General features: G+C 42.0%; 1 protein-coding gene across 1 annotated transcript; it reads left to right on the top strand.

Annotated features, from left to right (window-relative positions):
• Positions 1-5,716: 5,716 nt before the first annotated feature.
• On the top strand, positions 5,717-6,757 carry LOC110332096 (keratin-associated protein 9-1-like). The gene has a single exon (XM_021213082.1). It carries the CDS (start codon positions 5,762-5,764, stop codon positions 6,362-6,364), a length of 603 nt encoding a protein of 200 aa, XP_021068741.1. The 5' UTR covers positions 5,717-5,761; the 3' UTR covers positions 6,365-6,757.
• Positions 6,758-10,281: the final 3,524 nt, after the last annotated feature.

Here is a 10,281-nt window from a genome sequence, read left to right on the forward strand (position 1 = left end):
TGCCAGCCCTTCTGCCTCAACCTGTGCTGCCAGCCAGCCTGCTCTGGACCTGTGACCTGCACCAGGACTTGCTACCAGCCCACCTGTGTCTGTGTTCCTGGATGCCTGTCCCAAGGCTGTGGATCCAGCTGCTGTGAGCCCTGTGGCTGTTGATGAATCATTCTACTGGAATAGAATAATCTATTCTCAGACCTGCTAGAGTTTTATTTTATCCCAAACTCCCTGCCTTTTCTCTGCCTCTAATATACACACAATCAAATTCTCAGTCCTCCTTCAAGAGCTCTGTGAACCATCTTACCCATTTTGATATTTTCTTCATTTCTCTGCCTGTCAACTTCATCTATTAGAAACTGGAATCAGTCTCAGCATTGGCAGACACCATTCCCTTAACCTTAAAAGTTCAAAAATATTCAATTAACAACTAACTTACTACATATTTGCAGTCATAAATGCCCATCATTATAACTCAATGTATTCAGGGTTTTTTTTTTATTCACCTTGTGACTCATCATGACAAATTTGTATTGCTTGCTGGACTGAAGAGACACTGCCCATTGCTATTCTAATAAAGTCTTCTTTATACTACCTCCCATGGTATGTTTGATTTTTTTCTACCATTGATTTGATTTTCACATTATGTCTTCTGATCTCAGTCATTGCCTTAAATTCACCGCATTGATCAAAATTTCTTCACTGTGAATAAAGTAAGTGAAAGAACAACTTAATGAGTGAAAGATTTCTTCAAGATCATGGCTCCCCGGTAGGGGCTCAATTCATGATTCCTTTGGCTTGTGATTGGATAGAAATCGTGATGCAAGAGTGTGTAGAGAGCATAGTCTCAGTTTAGAGAATGAGTGGTTATGGGTGTTTGTCCTACAATGGGACACCTATAGACCTCTCCTACTCTACTGCAAAGGGTCAAGGAGCATCAGAGTAGATAGGACAGAAAGTATTTAAGAGCTGGAGGGTGTGGAAGAATACTGTACAACACTGCTGCAGAAGACATGGCCATGGCATGTCTCTCTCTGAAGGTCTGTTGCATGCAGTCTATTGAGACTCTCTGGCTATATAATCCAAGAAGATCACACACACCCTGTACTGTGAACCCATTAAGTGTTGTGTGGGTGAGTTTTATTGTTCTCAGGGAGGTAAACCTGGCTGTTCATTTGTTTGTTTCTTTTAATTACTCGTCCTTTCCCATAGCAGCATCATTAGCAAGTTCCCTGTTGTTCATGGACTTCTGGGGTTTTCTCTTTCTGGTCCACATGAATATATACCATGGTTTCTAATGGCTCTCTTTCCCTCTGCCCCCTTCTCTCTTCCTTCACAGTCTAGATACCAGAACTTGGGCCTCCAGTTCCCTCTTCTGACTTGGTTTCCCTCCCTAAACTCAGGAAGTTATTTTGATCCCTTACATGGCCCTGAGAACATAGATGGAGTTCAGGGCGGGTAGCATGCACACTTGTTACCTTGAGTCCTGAGATTTGTCACTCTTTTATTCCCTTAGTAATGTGGTTCCATGAAAGGTTTAAGTGATCCCTGCTATCCCGGGTAGCTAGGGATGGGTAGAATCCAGCCCAGGGCCCAGGTTTCTGATTCTAGAGCTAACCTAATCACAGGCACAACTCAGTTTAAGTAGCTATATCACTGGAGCTTAAACATTGTAAATGTGTTCCGTTCTTCTCTAGCAAGGGAAATACTGAGTCCTTTCATTTCCTGATCATCTTTATTACAAAATCCTTCTCAATTCATTGCCTACACCTTGGTCACCACCAGCCACTTAAGACTGGCAATGATTTTAATAATGCTACCAAAATAATGTCAGCTACGTTGTCTCTGTCCAGCAACTAGTTAACCGCTTTTAGCCTGTCCCGGGAATTTATTGTGAGTGGTTGCACTGGAAACAGTTTGTTCATGTCATGGAAGTGTCATTGTTTATATTCTCACACTTGTGACTGATAAAAAATAGCCACATGGGAATAAATCATGCCCTATGAGATAGACTAAATTTCCCCTTCACTCAGACATAAAGAGATAATTTGTTTCTAGGTCAAAAGAATACTAAGGGAATAAAGGAGTGAGTGACAAATCTCAGGACTCAAGGTAACAAGTGTGCATGCTACCCGCCCTGAACTCCATCTATGTTCTCTGGGCCATATAAGGGATCAAAATAACTTCCCGAGTTTAGGGAGGGAAACCAAGTCAGAAGAGGGAACTGGAGGCCCAAGTTCTGGTATCTAGACTGTGAAGGAAGAGAGAAGGGGGGAGAGGGAAAGAGAGCCATTGGAAACCATGGTATATATTCATGTGGACCAGAAAGAGAAAACCCCAGAAGTCCATGAACAACAGGGAACTTGCTAATGATGCTGCTATGGGAAAGGACGAGTAATTAAAAGAAACAAACAAATGAACAGCCAGGTTTACCTCCCTGAGAACAATAAAACTCACCCACATAACACTTAATGGGTTCACAGTACAGGGTGTGTGTGATCTTCTTGGATGTATAGCCAGAGAGTCTCAATAGACTGTATGCAACAGACCTCCAGAGAAAGACATCTTAGCCCAGAAGTTTATGTGATCTTCATTTTTGTTTAAGGACAAAGATGAAGGAGATGACTGAACTGCATTTTGCTTCTTTTATGTAGATTCCACAAAATGGAGAACTCATAACCCAAAGAAACCATGTAGGTGTTGAATGAACTCTTATTAACATAAACTTAACTCCCTTTGTTGTGTGTTTCCACTAAAGTTATGTGGGCTTTTCAATACATCTCCAGCTCGTTTGTAGAAAATGACATAAGCATCAAATGCTCTTTGAAATTCTCCTTTTGCCCCACCTCGACGTTGCACTCTTAGATTTTAAGTAGGTTTTTTTCAAAGAGAAAGTACTTTTGGATTCTAAGCTCCGACTCCAAAATAACAATAACTTAACTTCAAAAATTAAATGGGAGCCACTAGAAAACTCAGGAAAGAATTAAAGTCAAATTCAGGCACAGTGGGACTGGAAATACACACCTGCTTCCTGTTACTCTTGAAGTTAACCAGCTTCGTGGCTGAAACACACAAGCAGTGTTATCTTCCAGCTATGAAATCTGAAGCCAAATTTGGTTTTGTTTGGTTCAAATCCAGGAGTTGGTATGCTTGTAGTCCTTCTCTCGGCATAGAGGGAATCCATTCCCTGACATTTTTTCAGCTTGTAGAACTGCCCACATTACTCGGATCATGAGCCTGTGTTTGTCTTACCTGTGTTCTCCACTTTACTCTGTCTTCGTAGAGACTCGTTACGTTGGACATAAGAGCAGCCTCTCCCTCTTGAGATTCCTAACTAGAAAACATGGTCAAAATACATGACAGACTTGCAAGAAATTGACTATAGGAAGCCCAGCATTATGTACAAGAAGCATATGACAATAATGGGAATATGAGAGAGGGACAGGACAGGCCACAGAAGAGGACACTGATAAAGCATGGAATCAGCAAAAGCTTCAATGGAGAAATTAAAAATACAAAAAACAAAAAAACAAACAAAATAGCCCCCAACAATTAAAAAAAAAAAAACTTAAGACATAATTAGCCCCACATAAAAGAGACCTATAAATGTCCAATGAACGCATGGGAAGTCGACTCATTAGTCTTCAAGGAAAATCAAATTAAGTCTGTGATGAGAAAATACTAAATAGCTACTCTGTTAGTCAGTGTCCCGTCGCAGTGACAAAATGAGATAAACAACTTAAAAGAAAATGTCTACTTTGGGCTCTCGGTTTCTGAAGTTTAGGTCCACAATCACTTTGTTTTGTTGCTTTTAGGCTTATGGTTGAAGCACTATTATCATGGCAGAAACATGGGAGACATCAAAGCTGACTGCCTCATGGTCACCAAGAAACAAAGACACAGAGACAGAAGAGCCAAGTCCCAGTCTCTATTGCAAGCACGTGCTCTCAGTGATCTCACACCCTAGGTCACACCCTAGGTCACATCCCTAAGCTTTTCTTAACAATATCATCAGAGGAGGATCAAGCTTTCAACACAGGGCTCTGATAGACATGTAAGAACCAAACCATGACCAATACACAATAAAAGCAGCTGAAAGTATCAAGTGTAGATAATTAAAGCAATGTGAACAACTGGTTGTATATTGTATATGTCATTGCAACCTTAAGTGTGTGCATGTGTGTTTACATGGGGGAGGGGGATACACACATGTGTGCAGCTATGGATGCATGTGTGGGATCTGCCTATACCCTCTTCTGTGATGCTGGGATGACAAGCACAAAGTCACTTTGCCTGACATCTTTTACACAAGTTCTCGGGATCAAGCTCTGGTTCTCATGCTTGCTTGGATGATAAGTACTTTACCAAATGATCTATCTGCCCAACCCATGCAGCTGTTTATTTAAAAAAAAAAACATGTTGGAGCTGTATACTAATTTTAATTATATTCACAATTTGGAATTCAGAATTTCCCCTTGAAGAATATATCTGCAGATGTTTACAAACTTGTAGACAACGAAATAGACAAGTCATAAGAGTATGATTCGTAAAAAAATTTCTTAATGATAAGAAAATGTCCATCAAGGATAGAAATAATGAAGTAAAAATATATAAGGTCTTGTCATGCAATGAGAATTAGTAGATTATAGCCTTATCATAAAATTATATAAAATGATGGAGTAAAATTAAAAACATGACTGCTGAATACAACAAAGCCATGATATCTCACAAATACAAGTTCGAGCAAAAGAAAACGAACCATAACTAGTTCTATTATTTTGTTTTTAATAAAATTCAAAAGTTGATTCACTGTGAGAGAAAACACACACACACACTAGTTGCCTTAGACAGCAGGGTAAAGAGTGTAATTATAAAATCAAGGACATACATAGTGGACATACACACACTGTTGCCTGATAGGAAGGACACATGATTTTCTATATCCTATCTGGTCAGACTACATATAAAGGGGTATGCTCATCTTTGAAAGTACACTATAAAACAATTTATTTTAAAATGAAGGTATCATCTTACGTCATTTAATTTCCTCATTGTCTGCTGGTACAGACAATGTTCAGATCTAAGCTGGCCAATTCCATCTGAACCCCCATGTCTATCTTCTGAACTCCCATGTCTTCTTATCCCTCATGTCTTCAGAACCCCATGTTCTGATGCTGTATTCTGGCTTTGGTGCTCATTGGTATATTTGAAAAGTGACTACAGGCCACCTTCTTGCTCTGAACTCTTTGCTGAAACTGGTATAGCATGGCATCTTTGGTGGCATATGGGCAAGCCTGTTGAAGTGTGCAACAAGCAAATGTCTCTGGGAAACAGTTTAGACACAGGCACGGCTTCATTTAACCCCTGTGAATGTAGCTCTCCTTACAAACACAACCAGTCTACACACAGCCAAGAGAACAAAGTGAAGAGACACATGTCACTGCCCCTTCTGTGGCCACAACGACTATCACCTGAACAAATGATGATCAGAGCAGGAACAATGCTGATGAAGACTTCTAGAAATGTCCTTCCTTGGATTATGCACAATTAACTGCTTACATCATGATTTCAAACAATTTCTAAAAAACTCAAAGAGCAACTTCCTGCTGTGAGAATTTCCTCTTGAAGAACAAAAAACAAACAATAAGGAAAAGTCCTGCTTATTGGTCCCTTCATGAGATGTCCAGAGTATAAAAGCCCCAGGTCTGAAACAGTTGTCAGAATCTCAGAAACTCCTGTGAACAGAACTCCTCCCTCCACATCCANCACCATGACCAACTCCTGCTGCTCCCCTTGCTGCCAGCCCACCTGCTGCAGGACCACCTGCTGCAGGACCACCTGCTGGAGACCAAGCTGTGTGACCAGCTGTTGCCAGCCCTGCTGCCAGCCCAGCTGCTGTGGCTCCAGCTGCTGCCAGCCTTGCTGTCAAACCACCTGCTGCAGGACCTGCTTCCAGCCATGCTGTGTGAGCAGCTGCTGCCGCACACCCTGCTGCCAGCCCTGTTGCTGTGTGTCCAGCTGCTGCCAGCCCTGCTGCCAGCCCAGCTGNTGNCAGNCCAGCTGCTGCCGGCCCAGCTGCTGTCAGTCCAGCTGCTGCCNGCCCAGCTGCTGCCAGCCCAGCTGCTGNCANNCNANNTGCTGNCNNCCCAGNTGCTGTATCTCCAGCTGCTGCCAGCCCTGCTGCAGGCCCAGCTGCTGTCAGTCCAGCTGCTGCAAGCCCTGCTGCCAGCCCTTCTGCCTCAACCTGTGCTGCCAGCCAGCCTGCTCTGGACCTGTGACCTGCACCAGGACTTGCTACCAGCCCACCTGTGTCTGTGTGCCTGGATGCCTGTCCCAAGGCTGTGGGTCTAGCTGCTCCCAATCTTGCTGTTGATAACTCTATCTCCTGTCACATGCCAGCTTGCCATCATCTAACCAAATTTCCCCCAACACAATCATCCTGTGTGCTTTGCCATCATTAACTATCAGTGAGTTGCCTTCTTGTAATGGTTGTATCTGCTGGATGAGACTGTTCTCATTACTCCGTTCTTAACCTCCTGGTCCATTTCATCTTCTTTTGACCTTCAGGTTTGTTCTCAGATTCAGAAAAGAAGCTTCATTCTTTCTCTTCAAGGAAACTTAAGCAAAGCAAACCTTCATTCTTCTCTTTTTACCCTCCTCAGTAATAATAATTTCATTTCTTAATGGGCTCCTCTTCTTGTCACTACTGGGCTCACTTTAAGTTGTCTTCTGGGTTCCATGGGTTCTCAATAAATCTGCATTTGTTCTTCTGAAAAAAATGTCTGGACGATGTCTCATTTTTTCCCGAGTTTCTGTGTGCTCTCTCTAATAGCATTTGCTTCACAAGATATTCTGCATGTGTCTGTCTTCAACGCACAGTCCCACAATAGCCTCATACCCTGTTCAGAGCCAACAGAATTCCTTATTCATCTGGGACAGCACTTGGGCCTCGCTTCAGCTCAGACAACTTTCACTTAGACCTTCCTCCGAGGAGAACAGCTAGCACTGGGAAGCCATGCCTGTCTCTGGCATCTCCAGTTGGGGAGAGCAAAACTTGCATTATTTCAAAGCACGGGAAAGTAAAGGACAGAAGTACTAAGTTAGATGTCCAAAAAAACATGGGATAGATAAGGAAAATATGGCTTATCTACATACTGGATAATTTCAGCCATAAAGCAAAATAAAGTTATGCTGTTCTGGGAAAAGAGGGTGCAACTGGACATAATTGTCTTAAGTGAATTAAGCCAGGGTCAGAGACACAACTAGCTTATGTTTTCTTTTATCTTCAGTTCCTAGATTTTATATAATCGCATGAAGTCATTAACATATTTATTACACACAAGTAGAAGTGAATCTCTTCCATTCTCTAAGGCCAGAAACTCTAAAGCACTAGGGCTGCCAACTGCATTCTAAATAGTTAGCCTTATAGCAGTTCTCACCCATTATCAAAGAAGGTTCTTTTTGCAGACACAGACTACTACAGAACTCCATGGTTGGTCAAATTCAGAGAATAAATGACCATAGGGAGGCCAGCATTTTGCTCAGTCTCCATTGGTACATCTAAGATACAACCCTACACCTGGGGTTCAGAAGACATCACAGAAGAAGGGGCAGGACACCTGCTCTTAGAATGTCTTCTGGATATGACAGGCATGCTGAACCCATGAAGGCTCAACAGTATGGTTACCTAAACAAGACTAGCATAATGACAACTTTAATTGACGAGCCTACACGTATGAGAAAATTCTCTCAAGGCCCCACCCCTAGATGAAGAGCTACAGGCAAACAATGGCTTCTGAGAAGAGGAGGATCTGTTCTCTCAGAGGATAAATCCCCTGATAGGTCACCCAATAACAAGCAGTTAGGCCAAAACACATGTACATACAAGCACCAGTAAATAGTGGGTGAGCTATATATGCTGTGTGTGCATGTGTATATTGTGTGTGCATGCCCTAGCACATGTGATAATTATAGGAAAGATGATACATGAGGGAGAGAGAGAGAGAGAGAGAGAGAGAGAGAGAGAGAGAGAATAGAGGAGTTTGGGGGACAGGTAGAAATGATATAAATAAAATAGTTATGTATGAAATTCTCAAACTATTTTTAAAGAAAATCTAAGCAAAATTTTCTAGAGGTATAAAGGGGACTAATAGTGGAAGGGAAGGCAGAGGGCAGGTGAAGGGGGAGGAGCACAGGTGAAGATGCTTAGCACATGATCACAGCTACTGGACTCCCTAATAAAAACTTAAAGTAAGACAAAATAAAACAGGAGTTGTGCAGCATTAAAAGCCATGATCAGGTAAAAGGAGGATAAAAGAGGAGACTATGGCTAGATGTTAAGAAAAAGTCACTGTAGAGGAGCACAAAAAGGCTTCAGGACTCTCTTGGGCTCCCACTCAAGCAGGGTATAATCTAAAATCTGAAGTCTAAGGCCTTGGAGGTGGCTCAGCTTAGAAAGGGCTTGCTATGTAAGCATGAGGACCTTCGTTCACACCCTCAGAACCCATGTACTGAGCTGGGTGAAGCAGCATGCACCTGTAGTTCCAGGGCTGGTGAGGACACAGGAAGATCCCTGAGCACAGCCAGTCTAGTAGTTGTTGAGCTCCAGGTTCAGTAGAGAGACCTTGACTCAACAACTAAGGTGGAAAAGCAATAAGGAAGAGAGGCGACATTGACCTCAGGCCTCCACATGCACAGCCTGTCCTCTACACACAGCACTTACACACGCTCACATACAAACAACAGGAGAATGTACTCAGTCATTTCTTGACAGGAGATATGGGTAGGTGAGGTATTAAATAGGAGAAGGAACTTCTCAGCAATGCCATCCAGCGTGTGCATCCCAGGTGATTCCCAACAAGGAAAAGATATGTCAGGCACACAGGAGATAGATGCTCCCTGAAGCAATCTTAATGGAATTATATATGCAAATGGGCTTCTCTGTAAGTCATAAAACTAGAAAAACATCACCATCATCTAAGAAAACACCTAGCAGATTCCAAGAGAGTTTAAGGTGGGTTTCAGTCTCTGTGGATGAATTCTATCAGAATACTCGAACTGAATCTCTATGAGATCCCCAAGCATCTCTGACCAACCAACATGATTCACTAATTGACTGATTGGCATTCCTTCAAGAAGACCACAGCATACAAAGGACTGTGTCATTTTTGAAGGTACTTACAGGACGGCATTAAACTGTTAACTATTCACCCAAAAATAAAATGGAAAGTACTTTCCAGATGCTTCGAAGTTGAGTTTTATTATTTCTACAAATCTATCAGGGTTTGAAAATGATTCCTGCAAATTCAGAAAACTGGTCTTGCTTAAATGCTTCCATTTAAGATAAATAAGGCCCACTATGGGGCATGTCAAAATTATCATCTCCATAAGTCTGATAAGTATGCATATTAATCACAATTTTAAGTCTAAAACTGGAAATTCTTGTGCCATCTTAACAAGTCATGAATTCTAAGAGGAAGCCAAATGAATAAGGTCACTTTTTTAAATGAAAGGCAAATGTGAGTGGCAGCAGTGCCTCCTGGAATCTCCTGAATTCAGACTGAAACCCATGGCTTTCCTAAAGAGCTGGAAGACTCAGAGAACGACCCCTTCCCCTGTAGTAGTACATTTAGATAGGCTTCCCCCACATCCAAACTACCACAGTTCCCTACTCCTCACTCATACAAGATATATATATATATATATATATATATATATATATATATATATATATAAAATTGCCAACTAAGCCAGAATGAGTTTTGCTAGCCTCAGTGCTATTTCTTTAAAATGTGTCCTTGTCTGTTTTCTGTTGCTATAATAACACATCTATGATCAGACAACTTATAGAGGAAATAGATTCACATGGCTCATGAGTCAGGCGTCTGAAAAGTCCAAACAGTATCAGAATTTGCATCTCAGGAGGACCCCTCAACATACATAACATAGCAGAGAAGCAGAGGGGGACAGTGTGTGTTGGTTACCTAGTGTGAGGAGAATCAAGAGGCTGGCTTGACAAAAAGCAAACGTCTTATGACAACCTGTTCTCTCAAGAGCTGGTTCAGCCCTATAAAACCCACCCATTTCCTGTAGCCAATGCCAATCCATTGATGAGGGCCAATCCCCACAATATAATTATCTTCCACAGGACCTCACTTCTTAAAGGTCTTACTGCTTCCGTACTGCCCACCAGGGACCAAGACATCAGCACATAAATCTCAGAGAGACAAAAATCCCATACCCAAACCACAGCAGGATGTTGTTACATGACTCTGCAATGTCTAACCTAAT

This window comes from Mus pahari, chromosome 14 (assembly GCF_900095145.1).
Source record: "Mus pahari chromosome 14, PAHARI_EIJ_v1.1, whole genome shotgun sequence".
NCBI classification, from domain to species: Eukaryota; Metazoa; Chordata; class Mammalia; order Rodentia; family Muridae; genus Mus; species Mus pahari.